The 16,814-nt window shown below is 33.0% G+C and overlaps 1 protein-coding gene across 1 annotated transcript; it reads left to right on the top strand.

The window, feature by feature from the left end:
- The first annotated feature begins 4,685 nt into the window (after positions 1-4,685).
- On the top strand, positions 4,686-12,770 carry LOC110791099 (peptidyl-prolyl cis-trans isomerase FKBP12). The gene is made up of 5 exons (XM_021995854.2): positions 4,686-4,847; positions 5,338-5,371; positions 5,497-5,558; positions 7,368-7,420; positions 12,481-12,770. Exons 1-5 carry the CDS (start codon positions 4,760-4,762, stop codon positions 12,580-12,582), a joined length of 339 nt encoding a protein of 112 aa, XP_021851546.1. The 5' UTR covers positions 4,686-4,759; the 3' UTR covers positions 12,583-12,770.
- The last annotated feature ends 4,044 nt before the right edge of the window (positions 12,771-16,814 follow it).

Here is a 16,814-nt window from a genome sequence, read left to right as displayed (position 1 = left end):
AGAAGATTTTAGGTAAAATATATTAATTAATTAATTAATCATATATTAGTTACAAATATTATAAAAGAAGCAAATTAGAACGGCATTTGTTAGCTCCACATCGATTTGCCTCTCTTTTAGTATAGTACTCTGTATAAAAATATTTGTTAAAAATCGACTAAAATATAAGTCATATTTGGAGGAGCTTTTTTAAGTAGAGAGGACTACGTGTTAGTCGTGCATCAATTTTCTTGTTTACCGCTTCTTCCCTTTTTTTTGGATAAACCGCTATTATTTTCACGGTTGTGAGTAAATAATTACAACTATTAATATCTTAAATTATCAAGTTGCAAAAAAAATTTAAAAATGGTAGTATTATGTAAGTATTTAGAGAAATCCATCAAAATGCTACGGAGTACATATATATGTTCATAATAAAATATTAATAATCACCAAAAAAACAGAAAAAATAGAGGTATATGTGTATATAATAGCTAGTGTAAAAATAAAATAGTTGCATCTAAAAAAATTTAGGAATTACGTAGTAAAGTATTAGATAGATTAGATTACACAAGTTTTTCTCATGTTTAAAGAATTTACATAATTTTTTAAATAGTAAAGTAGTAGAGAGATTAGATTACACAAGTTTTCCTCATATTTAAAGAAGTTACATAAATTTTTTAAAGTAATAAAATATTACTATCAATGGCGGTGATAATTATCAAATTTAGTTGCTAAATATAAAATGTATAAAATACTACAATCAATGACGGTTATAATTATCACATTTAATTAGTTGCTAAAATATTATAGAGTACTTTAGTAATTTCTTTATACACGTACATAATCATACTTGATTGATTTTCTAATTTATTTGTATTCAAATTATGTAAGTACGAAATACAAATAAGTAGACCACTCTTAATTTTTTATAAAAATCATACTATGTACTCCGTACTCCGTATAATGGATTTTTTTTTATAAAATGATAATATTATATTGGTTATATTTGTTACCAAATATAGAAAAGATATACTCCGTATAATTTAAAAAATATTCCCTATGTATAGAATGAAATATTTTTTTAATTTTGAGGAAAAGAGAATCAAATAAATTTTTTTAAGTAGAAGTTAACAAAATAATTATAGAATCAAGTACTTAAATTTTTATAATTTATATATATAAGAGAGGTCAATCAATGAATGATATTTGTCATCACCACATTGATTTCCTTTTTTTTTAGTATAATATATAGATAGATGTAATGAACGTTAAAATTTTGGAAATATATACTCTGTACGTAATATTACAAAGTAAGATAGTTTAGAGATGGTTTTGAGACGTTTATTCGGATCAGGCCATCCAGTCTAATTGAATAAGTGATGCTTTGTATTGACAGGTGTACCCCACCCGACACTAACACTAAGCCTCGTTTAGTTCACCTTATTTCTCCTGATCTGATCTGAATTTATTTTTTCTGATCTGATCTGGATTTTTAGAATTAAGATTTAAATAAAAATCTACAATTATTAATATTAAAAGATTCACATGTAAAATAGAGGATTTTTTTTGTATCTACTACCTTAAAAATACACCACTTTTGTATTTACTACCTTATGAAATTTTTATTTTAAATTACTACCTTAAAGTTCTAATTTTTTTATTTACAATCACTTTACAGTTTTCTCATTTTAAAATTAAGACATCTCTTTCATTTCTTAACCGTTTAAAATGATTCAAATCCCATTTTTCTCATTAATGTTTAAGGATTTTATAGGTATCTTTCTTTTAACATTTTGTAAAAGGTAGAATTAAATATTATTTGTAAAATTTTAATATATTTATTAATTATTACATGAATTATTTTGAAATGTTGTTCTCAATTAAATCCCTATGGAAAAAGATTAAACGATTAAAAAAGATATCTAAATTTTAAGATGAGAAAACGGTAAAGTGGTAATAAAAAAATGGAACTTAAGGTAGTAATTTAAAATAAAAAATTCATAAGGTAGTAAATACAAAAGTAGTGTATTTTTAAGGTAGTATATACCAAAATTTCCTAAAATAAATGTTATTCAAATTTATAAATATTTTTAGGATTTTTTGTCAAAAAGGACCTTTTATAAATGGTTTTTTTGCGAGAAAGGACATTTTATGACGAAATTGGTGAAATGGGACCTAAAACATAAAATTTTTTCTTGATTGGGACCTTTTACCGGTATCTTGGAGTTGACCCAAGATTCCGGCAACGACTTTGACACGTGGCAACCGGAAAAGGCCACGTGACCATTTAATGAATTAAAAAAAAAAATTATAGATTTTTATTTTTTGCCAAAAATCGAATTTTTTTTTTTGCCCCAAATCGAATTTCTTTTTTGCCCCAAATCGATTTTTTTTGCCAAAAATCAAAAAAAAAAATTTGCCCCAAATTGAATTTCTTTTTTGCCCCAAATCGATTTTTTTTTTTGCCCCAAATCGATTTTTTTTTTTTGGGGCAAAAAAAAATCAATTTGGAGCAAAAAAATAAAAATCTATTTGGGGTAAAAAAAAAAAAACCGATTTGGGGCAAAAAAAAAAAATCGATACATTTTTTTTTATTTTTTTGGGGCGATTTTTTTTTTTTTAATCATTAAATTGACACGTGGCTTTCTCCGGTTGCCACGTGTCAAAGTCGTTGCCGGAATCTTGGGTCAACTCCAAGAAACCGGTAAAAGGTCCCAATCAACAAAAAAATTTATGTTTTAGGTCCTATTTCACCAATTTCGTCATAAAAGGTCATTTCTCGCAAAAAAACGTTTATAAAAGGTCCTTTTTGGCAAAAAAACCCATATTTTTATTACAGTTACACATTATTAATGTAGTTTTGCTCATGTTTTAACTATTTTTTTATATTAGATAGACATGTACGTGATCTTGATAGATAAATGATCTGGACATATCGGTTCTGATCTGCACATATGGGTTATGTTCTAGACAGATCTGGACAAATGGCTCTGATCTAGACATGTTCTATACATATCGATTATGATATGGATAGATCGGTTATAATATGGAAATATGGGTTATGATCTGGACATGATCTATGCAGATGTTCTGATATGGACATGATATGTACATATTTGGTCTGATCTGGACATATCAGTTATGATTTGAAAATATGTGTTTTGATTTGGACATGATCCGGACATTTTGGTTTTGATCTGAATATATGGGTTTTGATCTAGACATGCATGATCTGGATATATTAGTTATGATCTGCGCATATGGGTTTAGATTTGGACATGATGAGCGATTCAGTTCTGGACATGACATGGACAAATCGGTTCTGAACTGACATGATCTGATAGATCAATTCTAATATGACATGACTTGGACATGATATGGATAGATCAGTTCTGGCCAGGACATAATCTAGACAGATCGATTCTGATATGATCTGGATATGATATTGACAAGTCGCTTTTGATTTGGACTCTAGGTTCTGATCAGGGACATGATCTGGACATAACAGTTATGATCGATTTGCACATGATTTGGATAGATCGATTCTGATCTAAAAATGATCTCGACAAATAGATTTTGATGATTTGGACATAAGAGTTCTGATTTGAACATAATTTGGAGTCCTGAAAATATCGATTACGATCTGGATAGATCAATTCTGATATGGACATGTGAGTTCTGATCTGGATATGATCTAGATAATCGGTTCTAATATGGACATGATCTGGACATATCAGTTCCGATCCGGACACTATTTGGACATATTGGTTCTGAATTGGAAATGATCTGGACATGATCTGAACATATCGGTTCTGAACTTGACATAATTTAACAAATCTTATAGTTTCGGATCTGAACATGATCTGGACTAACCGGTTCTAATCTAGACATAAAGGTTTTATTTGAATATATGGGTTCTGATCTAGACATGACCTTGACATATCGATTAGACAAGTCGGTTCCGATTTGGACATAGTTTAGATAGATCGGTTCTCTTCTTGACATCATCTAGACATACCGGTTATGATATATTATTATAATAATAATAATAATAATAATAATAATAATTAATAATAATAATAATAATAATAATAATAATAAATAATAATAATAGTAATAGTAATAATAATAGTAGTAGTAGTAATGATAGTAACAATAATAATAATACTAATAATAGTAATAATAAGTATGCTAATGATAATAATAATCATCTGATATGATCTGTTTTGAATATTTTTTTTATCTGATATAATCTGAAATCTATATTATATAAGTGAAGATGCGATGTTATTTTTGTAAATCTACTTTTGGTGTCTCCCTTGGATTACTATAATATCATCCACACTTATAGAATAGAGAATATAATGACAACATATCCAATAAGAAAAACCCAAAGAAACATTTTAATCAATCTAGCCTCTTAAATAAATTCTTACAACTTTAATCAATCTGTTTAATGCGTTCGACTGTGTCTAACTTATATGTTTCTTATATTCGCACGCATCGCATTTATTCTTACTCCGTATATTTTTTACATATTATTTCAAGTTTAAATATACTCCGTAATATTACAAATCTGTTTCTTGTATTCGCACGCATTGCGTGCAGATAAAACTAGTAAGTGACAAGATGCTGAGATAAGGTGAATTAAACCGGGCCTAAGCCCACGTGAATATATCTAAACCGGCAATAGGCCGTCACTCTCTAGAAAAACCTACTTGCAAGACGTTGAGATTCCTAAGAACACTAGAGCAGCGCAAAATCAACACCGGAAGAAATGGGAGTAGAGAAGGAGGTTCTCAGGGCTGGCACCGGTCTCAAACCGGTAACCGGTCAGAATGTCACCGTTCACTGCACTGGTTATGGTATTCTCTCCTCTCCTCTCCTCTCCTCTCCCCTCCTCTCCTCTTCAATGTCTTTCTCATTCAATCAATTTTTTGTAAAATAGTGTTTAATTGTGAATTTTTTTTGTAGGGTTTATCAGGGTGTTTGATTTAGGATAACTCAAATTTTAGCTAATTTAATCTTGTTACCTGATCTATATTGTTACGGTTGAATGTAGATTATATTCTTTTCTATTCAACATAAGATTCGTTGAAAAAATAAGTTAAGTTCGGCAAAAGTAAGCTTAGTGCCGCGAAATTTGGTATTGTTAAATTAAGCTTATACCAAAGAATAATTGAAAAGATTAGGGATGAATTGCGTTTTGAATCAGGAGTATTTTAATCACCATTTTGACGTTTATGATTTCGAATTCGATTACTGGAAGCTCTGTTTTGTTTTTCTTAATTTGCATTTTTTTTATTGTGGTTAAATTTGATTGATTTTGTTTATCTGACTTGTGAAATGGTGCAGGGAAAAATAGGGACCTCTCTCAGAAGTTCTGGAGGTATAATGGGTTTTATTGCCTTTGTTTAACCTTCTTTGAATTGCGAAATCAACACTAATACTAGCGTTATTGGTACTTAACGTTTGCACTACGCTAAAATTTTGTTCAAATCGCTTTTTTTACAGCACCAAGGATCCCGGGCAACAACCATTTTCATTTAACGTTGGCAAGGGAAATGTGATCAAAGGTACTCTAGTGAAGAAGTTCTTCCCTTTATCCTGTTATTTCGTATGATGTGTTTCTGAAGGTGTACTATGTTGTCTAGAAGTATTTTTTCCGTCAGCTTTCGTGTTTTGGCTTCTCATCTTATGTTGCCATGCAAAGAATTGGAGTTGTATGATCGTTTTGGCATTATATTGTGTTAAAGATATTGGTTTGCTCCTTGATATAAAGTGTTAGCACAAAAATTATAGGATACATTTTATTTGTTAATTCATTGGAAAGGATTTGCAGTGTTGTTCGTGATGTAAAAGCTAGTTACGTATTGTGAAAGATAATTTGTTTCTCTGGTGTGATTTGGTTTATGTTGGGCATTGACAATCTTGACATAATTGATTTGTGGATAATGCAAGCTAGCTTTCTGAAAGCTTGCTTATTATGCTTTAATAGCAAGAAGAATAGAAAATGATTTGAGTTAAGTTTGGTTAGGAAGGACGAGATTGTAGAAACACGACTAATCAAGGAATTCCAACTGTAAAGGCACATGAATAATTATCTTTGAAGAGTATGTTAATAATTGTTAATACCGAATTGGTTTTTGGATCCTTGATCAAGCCCTTCAATGTTTCCTGTGGTGAACTGTTAAGTACTGTGAGGCCATGTCATTGGACTTCTTGGATTGTTGAATAGCTTTATGATTTAAGGATTGTTTAGTCATTATGTTTTTATTGATGTACATTTTTGGAACTACTTGGGCCCGAGGTTTTTGGCTTTCGAGATTGACCATTTGGCCATGTGTTTTGTACTTAAATCTTATATGGATTCATAAATTCCGTACTTCCCTTTTGTCCTCTTCCAGGCTCCTTTGCCCAAGGGATAAGGGAATATGGCAATTGGATAATGGTTAGACAACTACACTAATGGTACTAGATAGGTATCCCATTATTTTATTTTATTTCCGCGTGGTATATGTCACCGAGAAACAATCAATAAGCTTCCTCAAGTACTTGATAGATCTTGCAGTGTGCATCTTTGATTCTGGAGTTATTTCCTAACCAGCTGCACGTGTTATTGTTTTTAAATACTCTCCTTAATTGATATCAATTCTAACATAGTCCAGATGGTTTATACCTAAGAAGGCCTCTGTTTTCATGAATTTGGTTAACCATATCTAATATCTTAGAAGGCTCTTCTTTTAGCCTGAATTGCCTGAACATTCATAATACACGTGTCAATTATATGAGCTATTGTTTATTCCGGGATTACTGGAAGTCTTATGATTGATAAGACATGCTGAAATCACAAATGCTAAAACATATTTGCCCTGTGACAACAAGGTTTATTATATGAATTCCAATTGACATGTTTTCTCTTCCCTTGAGCAACTGCCCAATTGGGTCAAGTGAGTCCAAATTCTTTAATACCCCCCCCCCCCCCCCGCCCCCCTCCAAAGAATAAGACACAATAATTTGGAAAATCAACTAGTTGTTGGGGGCTGTCCATCAGCCTCCAATTGATCTTTCTTTTCTTCTACTTGGAAAGAGCAAAACTGATATCTTATCCTTTGAATCTTATGCTAACACAACCCTGGTGGATTAACTGCTGGAAACCTGGTAGACCAAGTTATTGAGTAACTGGATGATGTATGAGTTGAATTTAATTGATCTGACAAGTGCAAAATTTGTAGATATTTATGAGTTGAGTGTACCTCATAAGTGACTTCTCCTGCCAAGCTAATGCGTTTAATGAAGTGTTACCTTACTGTTTTCTACATGGTTTTGTGTTACCTTGTTATTGATCTGTAATATCTAATGAATATTGTCTGTAATGATTTCAGGATGGGATGAAGGCGTACTGGGAATGCAAGTGGGTGAAGTCGCTCGTCTAACAGTGAGTGTTGCTCCTCTTTTATTACTTTGTCTCCCCTGCTGCGTAGATTTCTTTGGTTCTAGACTTCTAGCCTTATGCTAGCTAATCAAGTGCGGGAACAAGAGATTACCATCTCAGCTTTTTTAACGTGGCATAGTCCAAAGTCCTAATTTGAAACAAGGTTTTGAAAGTTGAAATAGTAGTTTACAGCATTATGTTTTCAGTTTTCCAAATTAACATGACTAGTGTAGGTATTATCAATTTAGCTGTATGCCTTAGTTTTAAGTTAACTAGTCCCCTGGCCCGTGCAAGGCACGGGTTGTGCATAGGTTTAAAAGTTGTGCATAGGTTTGAAATTGTACTCCGTATGATACTAAATGTTTAGATCAAAATAGATCCACAAGTGCGGTGTATAACCATTCTCAGTAATTCAACCATTGCAACTGATCTAAAACAATTGCAACATTATGCAATTTTATAATTTATACAACCGTATATATACTGGACAAATGGAACATTAGCCTAAATACTGCAAATTTGGATAAGAGATAAATTTTCAGGGAATGAGAAATACTTCATGCTTATTAGCAAAATGTGAAGTTTCCTGATTAGTATCTTGGGTGTAAAATAGCACCTTGCTCAGTGCCTCCGTCCACTTGGGCATCTGGCTACGTCATTGAAATTTGTTACGGAGTAGATAGATATTCCGTGACTAAATAAAAACCAACAACTTATTAATCTTCGTGGTAACTTCTACATGCATGGAAGAGGAGCTCTCTAAGGTTCCATACAATTACAATGTTAGACTTCAGAATATACAAAAGTATCTTTCAGTCTTAGTCCCAAAATGATTTGGGGTCGGCTAACATGAATTGTCGTAGGAGATCGTCATTGTCACCAATCAAACCAGAAAGGAGCAGGAAGTAAAAAAGAAAAAACAAGGAAGAGAAAGTGGAATTAATGAAAGTAAGATAAGAGAAAAATATATATATATATAGAAGAAATATTGTAAGAGATAATAAAAAATAAGTAAAGTTTAAAATAAATGAATAAGTAAAATAAGTACATTTCAAAATAGCATGTAAAATAAAAATTAAAGAATTAAAAATAAAATAAAAAATAAAAATAAAAATAAAGAATAGAAAGAAAGAAACAGAAACATGGAAGCTGTATAAGTCAGATGAAGTCATCAATGTATATTCTTTCCCTCCACTCTGTCCTATCCAACGCCATATTTTCCTCAATTCCAAGAAAGCTCATATCATGCTCAATCACCTTCCTCCAAGTTTTCTTAGGTCTTCCCCTACCCCTTGCAATTCTATCACTTTGTCATCCTTCTATTCTCCTACCCGGGACATCACTTGATCTGCTGCTTACATGTCCAAACCATCTTAAACGATTTTCCATCATCTTAAACTCAATCGGTGCAACCCCTACTTTCTTCCTAATAATCTCATTCCTCAAACGATCCTTTCTTGTATGCCCACACGGCCACACATCCAACGTAACATGCGCATCTCCGCCACATTCATCTTGTGCACGTGACAATGTTTCACTGCCCAGCATTCCGTGCGTATAACAAAGCCGGTCGAATTGCCGTGCGGTAAAATTTTCCCTTCAATCTTTGGGGCATGACCGAATCACATAGGAACCCCGTGGCACATTTCCACTTCAACCAACCTGCTTTGATTCTATGGGCCACATCGCCATCCAATTCTCCATTCTTTTAGATAATAGATCCTAAATAACGGAACATTTCAGAGCCTTGGACAATTTTCCCATCTAAGGTAATCGCCCCTGTCTTTCTATCTTGGACTCCACTAAACTTACACTCAATATATTCCGTCTTGTTTCTACTCAACCTAAAACCCCGAGATTCCAAAGTTTGTCTCCATAACTCCAACTTACTTTCCACTCCTTTTGTTTCATCAATCAACACAATATCATCACCAAACATCAAGCATCAAGGTATACCATCTTGGATTGACCTTGTCAATTCGTCCATGACTATAGCAAAAAGAAACGGGCTAAATGCGGAACCTTGATGCACTCCAATCGTAATGGGGAATTCTTCGGTCTTACCAACACTAGTTCTCACACTCGTGCTAACTCCCTCATACATGTTTTTGATGATATCAATATATTTCCTCGGAATTCCTTTCCTACTTAATGCCCACCAAAGAATTTCCCTTGGTACCTTATCATACTCCTTCTCCAAATCAATGAAAACCATATGTAAATCCTTTTTCTTATCCCGATAGTTCTCCATTAGTTGCCTTATAAGATGAATGGCCTCCGTAGTCGATCTCCCAGGCATAAATCCAAACTGGTTCTCCGAAATTTTCACAGTTCTCCTCAATCTTTGCTCAATAATCCGCTCCCAAAGTTTCATAGTATGACTCATTAGTTTGATTCCTCGATAGTTGGCACAATCCTAGACATCACCCTTATTCTTGTACAAGGGGATGATAGGACTTTTCCTCCACTTTAATGGCATCTTATTACTTCCCCAAATCTTGTTGAAAAGAGTCGTTAACCATACAACCCCTATCTCTTCCAAACATCTCCAGACTTCGATAGGTATACCATCGAACCCCACTGCCCTCTCGTGTCCCATCTTTTTCAGTGCCATTTCAACTTCTCTCTTTTGAATTCTTCGCATAAAGTCTAGGTTAATCATATCCCGAGGGATACTTATATCCCAATATCGCGCCTTTGATCCCTGTTGAACAAGTTATCAAAGGAGAACCTCCATCTATCCTTGATTTCCTTCTCCTACCAAAACTTTTTGATCAACATCTTTCACACATTTAATCCTCCCGATGTCTCGCGCTTTTCTATCTCTCATTTTAGCAAGTTTATAGATTTCTTTTTCCTCTCTATGTACATTCCACAAAAATTTATTGAATTACAACTTCTCTTTCTCCAGGGATGATCCTCTCAATTGTTATGCATTGAAGTTTATAGTTTGGTTTATGCTAATTGATATTCATGTATGTATTCACATGGCAAATATATCAACTTAAATCACGAAAAATACGCTTAAAATGTTACTTGTGGACTTGGGGTAATTGCATAATTGTTAGCGTATGAAATATACGAGAGTTTTTACTTTTTACTTTTTAGTGGATTACTTCACAGGAAACAAACAACAAACCTTCTAGGAAAAGTCCATAGGAGAAGTTAGAACTCCATCATCATCCCATTAACTTCCTTAGCATTTGGATCTCTTCCGATCAACTTAGGTGGATCCTATGAGCAAGAAGACGTCAACACCACATTTGCAGGATTCCATCAGTAAAGAGAAATAGGTTATTCAATACTTGCGGACTGTAGAATGTAATGAGTACATTTTCCTTCTTCTATCTCTAATAATCCTCCTGATCCTCTCAACATTATTTAATCTTTTGGTAAATAAATAGCTCAAATTCTGAATTTCTGTCCTGTCCAAGGTTACCTGATTCGTGGTTCGCTTCGATACGGGGTACGAGTTCGGATTCGCGATTCGCAGGTTGGCTGGTTTTAGGCTCGCTAGAGGGGTTTGAAACTCTTCTTTCCAGGATTTTCAAAAACAAAATTGTTCAAGATTTTATTTTAATACCCATATATTCATACTCAGATAACATGTTATTTCCTTCCCAAATAAAAGCCCCAACATATATTTTCTTCTCTTGTCTTCCCTGACCTTCAATAGCTATAACTAGGGTTTCGGATTCGGCATGACAATACCAACGATTTGGTTCGCGAACCACAGGTCGCTGGAGAACCCAATTTGGTACGGGCGAACCGGTTCGAGATTCGCAGGGGGTACCCGTGAATCTGGTAACGCTGGTCCTGTCCTAAGAATTAAGCTTTAAATTTGACAAAACTCATAATACAAGCAGGATAATTTGGCATTACCCTACCATCAAAAATCCAAGCACAGTAGAATAGTCAAATTCAACAATTAATTTGCAAAAAAAAATATATCAATGAATCCGGAAAGTTGAAGAGCGTAATTAGATATAATTTTTTTCTAAAATGGGACCATCTAGTTGTTCAATCATAGAGGATTAAATTATAGTAGATCACTATTAAAAGTCAATCAATTAATCATAAACATGGAAGGAAAAAAAAGCTAGGAATTTCAAGAAATATGAACCTAAATTATGATAATAAATAACACGAACCTCCCTCGAGTCGTCGACATAAGCCATGGCTGACGCTTTATCAAGAGCTTGTCATATCCGGCAGGCTACCCGACGCTTTTAGCAAATACCCCGATGGGATTTGAGGTGCTGTTTGAACTGAAACACCACAATTCAACTCCGAAACCAAATTAAATCCCTAAAATATGAAACTGAAGAAATTGTCTATGCAGAGTAACTCAGAGGCTAAAAAAAGCTACAATTTTGCCTTAAAGTGAACCGAGAGCACCAAATTTGCGAGATTGCAGAGTATGTTATATGAAAATAATAGTTTATACAAAACGATTTTCTCAACAATTCAATTAATGGCTCCAATTAGATTGTCTGAAACTGTCAAATTAAATAGGAAAGAGGAAGGTGGGAATTAAATTGATTAAATCGGTCAATTGAATGGGACATTGAATTTGATCAAGTTTTGGATTGGTTAGTAAATAAATGTTAAATGGTTTGAAGGAGAAGAGGAAGAGTCATAAGAGAACTCAAGCAGTTTGGGTAGTTATCATACCGAAGGGGTGCAGAGGAAGCGTCAAAGGAGAAAAGGAAGCGTAGAAGGATAAACCTTCAAGGAGAAGCGGTGAAAGAGAGAAAACAAGAAAGGGCGACACGTGGAGGATGACACGTGGATTAAGGAAAGAGATATGAAGTTAACGGTTTGAGTTTTTAAATACTAGGTTTTGATCATACAACTTATATCAGACAGCTTTTGAAATCTCAAAACCAGTAATTGAACCCAGGTGTCAGACCTCAGTCCTCACAATAAACCACTTGCTCTGTACAGGAGTCTTCTCTCTTTAACTGTTATGGTCTACAATGAACACTTAGATCTTTGCTTTAATCTTTTGGCATATATTCTGGAAATCCCTTAAGGCTGATTGTTTGTACAATAATTTTCAGTGCACTCCAGATTATGCTTATGGCACTGGCGGATTTCCTGCTTGGGGAATACAGCCTAACTCCACCTTGGTGTTTGAGATCGAAGTGTTAAACGCTCAGTAAATTAGCTGCTTACATTTTCGTTAAATCTTTTTCACAAGAACAAGAATAAATGTAGAACTATATGTGCTGTTGAATGTCAGAACAGCGGCTACTGTAATATTTATCTTTGTGCAACAAAAAAACTTCTACAATTTCACATTTAGGTATTTGACCAAGGGGAATCTGCATCCGGTTGAATTTCTATTCAATGTTTTTGGGTTGCCTGGTTTTCTAAAATGGATTGCTATGATCTGTTTTTCATGAAATGCATACTTGTATTTGAAACTTCTGAAATCTTTAAACCTAAATTTAACTACTTTCTCATCTGTGACGATACTAAAGCATGATCATCAAAATTTGGATTGCAACGGATCTGACTACGTGCCTTTATGGATGACTATTGACTACTCCCTCCGTCCCGGAATACTTGACCTGTTTTCCTTATCGGGCCGTCCCTTAATACTTGACTTGTTTCTTAAAATAGAAATATTCTAACAATATTATATTATTTCTCACTCCATTATATTATTTCTCACTCCACCCTTATTAATCCACCTACCCCCTACTCCATACAAAAAATAATTAAAAATTCAACCCCTACTCTCCCCCAACCCCACCCCTTTACACATTTCCCACTAACTACATTAAATTAAATAAGTCAATTCAAGTTTCTTAAACTCTGTGCTGGTCAAACCGAGTCGAGTATTCCGGGACGGAGGGAGTAGTACACTGATATCAAGTTAAATGGTTGCATGTATTTAGGATTATTGCTTATTGATTGCTTTCCATATATATCGAGCATCTGAAGTACATAGCATTCATCAAACACAATATATCAATCACACCCCCTTCTATTTCATCAGTAATGCACTATTTTTATTTTTATTTTCATTTGAGAGAATCAGAGAATAACGAAATTTTGATATCCTATTATCCGCAAATTAAGAAAGTGATCACTTCTTTCGGCAATATGGTAATTATTCGATTGCTTTGTCAATTAAAACATATTACAATGATTTTAATTCGAAGAAAAATAAAAATTATTCATCTAATAATGAATCTTTTTAATCATAGCCAATAAACAAAATTTGCTTTATAAGAATAATAATGATTATATTCTCCACGAGTTGGTTGACGGAAAATCACTCGCCTCTCACGCCTATCGTAAAAAAATGACAAAAAGTAGGGTTGATTACCCAAACTTTAGGTCTGTATGAACATTTAAATAAAACATTATATACGCCCTCCCTCTTTTTACTCCCTTTTTTTTTCTTTACGTTTGGCCTTTTACATGTTTATTAACGACTAATTAATATGCATTGAGATTCCTTTTTTTTTTATTAAAATAAGAGTAATTACGTTTATTTATACTCCTTAATGTTTTTACTCTTATCAAAATTTTAATATTGGAAAAATGAGAAAAAATTAATGTCTCAATATAAAAGTGTGAGAGATTAAATAACCCAATGAATTAATTGGTTAAAATAACCATTTGACACAAATTTTGATAGAATATTAAAGCATTTATGTGATAATATAAAAGGAAATGTAAAAAACATTTTGAGACACCAAAAAGAAAAATGTAAAGAACAAAAACAAACGGATGGAGTATTTTTTACATATCTTGTTTTGGGGGTCTCATTTTAATACGGAGTATTTACGATTGAAATATTTCCTTTTATATAATTACGTAAATGTTTCTAATATTCTGTAAAAAAAATATATATCAAGTGATTATTTTAATCAATTTAATTTATTTTGGACATTTAATCTTTCACATTTCTCCACTGAGTTATTAAATCTTTTATATTTTTCCAATATCAGATTTTGGATAAAAGTGTAAACATTATAAATAAACTTAATTTGCATTGTTTGTATAAAAAATAGAAAGAATATAAACGAACATTGACTAGTTGTTAAATTGCGTATGATACCAAATGTAAAAAACAAAAGAAACGGAAAAAGTTCATAATTAAATTATCTTTGACTATAATATGATTTAATTATCATCACAATTAAGGTGGGATCTCCTAAATTTAAGGCTTTTTATTAAATTTGATTTTCGAAATAGTGATATAGAAATTAGGGACCCACAAATGTCACGAAAATGGTAGACCTTATAATGTGAGATATGAACTTGGTTAGCTACTTTGATGTTTGTTCCCTCCACTTGAAGCAAATGGCTAATTACACCAAGCGTGTTATTGTTAATTATTTAATTCATCATACCTTAATTGAACTTAATTATCATTTGTAAGTGCTGATTTTTCAATTGACCCACAGGGGTTTAAATGATTTTTCGCGGGATGAGATGAAGTATTTGTCAAGCTTGATTATGTTTTATTAGGCACGACTTGCACTTGATATAATTATTTAATTAGTTTTTGGGCCCGGGCGATGCCTCGGGTTACTACATTAATAACATTCACTTTTAGTTATATGTGTTTTGTTTCCAATAATAACATGAAACATGTAATATCTTAGTGGTAAAAAGCTTTGTTGATTAAACTCTAGATCAAGGGTTCAAACCTTAGCAAACTATATTTGATTTTATTTTTAGATTTTAGATTAAGATTTGACCAAAATATATGTATCCCATAAAGTGAAAAAACATCAATTAAGTTCGTCAACTACACAACATTTTTTCAATTAGATCATCTTACGTGTATTTATAAATTAATTAATGTGAAGAGACAAATCACAATTGGTGGTTGGTTAAGATGGTAATGAGAGTTATCATGTACACTTGAGGTTGTGTTTTCGAACCTCATTGTATTAATTTTTGGTTGTTTATGAATGATGTGGCACATAACACTTGGTGAGAGTGGATGATGTGGCACATAACACTTGGTGAGAGTGAATGATGTGGCGTAAATAGGAGTGTACTACGTGACACATATACGTTTTTCACAACGCTTTTTAATATATTAGTATTGATTCTACTAAACTAGTTTTTAAGTTCGAGTGATATCCTAGACCATTTTAATTTTAATTCTACTACGTATGAAACTGGTTTGCATCAGGTCATTAGAATATTTGAATACGGAAAACAAGATTTTGTTTGATGTTACACATGAGTCATATGACTAGCGGGCTGGCGGCTATGCCGGGGGCAAAGTAAAGTTGTTTGGCATTTCTCCAAAGATGAACACTATCTATGGAGTACTGGTTTACTGCACAAGTGCACATTTACAATCACATGAAATTAAAGAACCACACATGCAAACTGCACATATGTACTGTGTGTGGGGGGTGTGTGTGTTTAGTGTTTACCAATCATATACTTCTTCCGTTCCGAAAATATCGTACCATGATTGACTTTTACTCATTTAACCATTACTTTGACTCTTAATATATCAAATTGTATGCAAGTAAAAGTTATAAAAATATAATATTTAGAAAATATATTTCGATATGAATCTAACAAAATCCCACAATACTAAAATTTCCTTACGCACAAATCACAAAAAATGATCAAAGTCGTAGTGTAAATAGTGTAAAAAACAAATGGTGCGATATTTCCGGAACGGAGGAAGTATAAAGATGGTTGTGGATCCGGACGTGTATTGTGTAGAGTTCACGTGTTTTGGGTCTGAATAATATCGGTTTACATCATGTCCATTTTTTTCGTGTCGGGCCGGGCCAAACATTTCAAAAGGGCCGTCGGGCCACACATGCCCTCGTGTCGGGCCGTGTATCGGCATAAGCCTGGTTTCAATCAATTTAATGTGCTTTGTTGTAACGAGCCATGTCATACCGTACTTTTTTTCAGAAAAATATAACCCTAGCCGATCCCCTGAGGCCTTAGGGCCATGACTTCGTGATATTGTTGGGCCATGCTTTTATGTGTTGGTCATGTTGTGCTTCGGCCCGGGCCGGTCCAATGTCATGTTTATTCAAGAGCGTACATTTTGTGAACAAAACTACCCATTTCTTATTTTATCAACACACATTAATATATTTCGTCTCTGTATTAGGAGAGACTTTCTATTCAAGAGCATTTAACTTTTTTTTTTTTTTGACACCAACTTAAATTTACAGGAAAAGAAATAAGAAAAAGATAAAAATCAATCTAATCTGACTTCAATGGAAGTTGCATTTTACTTTCTAGGTCCCTTAAAGAATAAAGATGCTTTGTTTTTTCTTCAGGGACAAATTCATTTTAGTTAATATGGCTCCCACAGTTTCTCTCTATTTTATCGAGAAAATTAAATCAAAAGTTGCCATTATAAACCCAACGAAATGCTCAAGAT

This window comes from Spinacia oleracea, chromosome 4 (assembly GCF_020520425.1).
Source record: "Spinacia oleracea cultivar Varoflay chromosome 4, BTI_SOV_V1, whole genome shotgun sequence".
NCBI lineage: Eukaryota > Viridiplantae > Streptophyta > Magnoliopsida > Caryophyllales > Amaranthaceae > Spinacia > Spinacia oleracea.
The sequence above is the reverse complement of the archived record's forward strand: the minus strand, read 5'-3'. Positions and strand labels throughout refer to the sequence as shown.

What these genes read in the sequence shown, in the direction of transcription:
- LOC110791099 (XM_021995854.2), top strand. Translation starts at nt 4,760, where the DNA reads ATGGGAGTAGAGAAGGAGGTTCTCAGGGCTGGCACCGGTCTCAAACCG. An exon ending in CAAGGGAAATGTGATCAAAG is followed by an intron (nt 5,559 to 7,367) that starts GTACTCTAGTGA and finishes TAATGATTTCAG; the next exon opens with GATGGGATGAAGGCGTACTG. An exon ending in GTGAAGTCGCTCGTCTAACA is followed by an intron (nt 7,421 to 12,480) that starts GTGAGTGTTGCT and finishes AATAATTTTCAG; the next exon opens with TGCACTCCAGATTATGCTTA.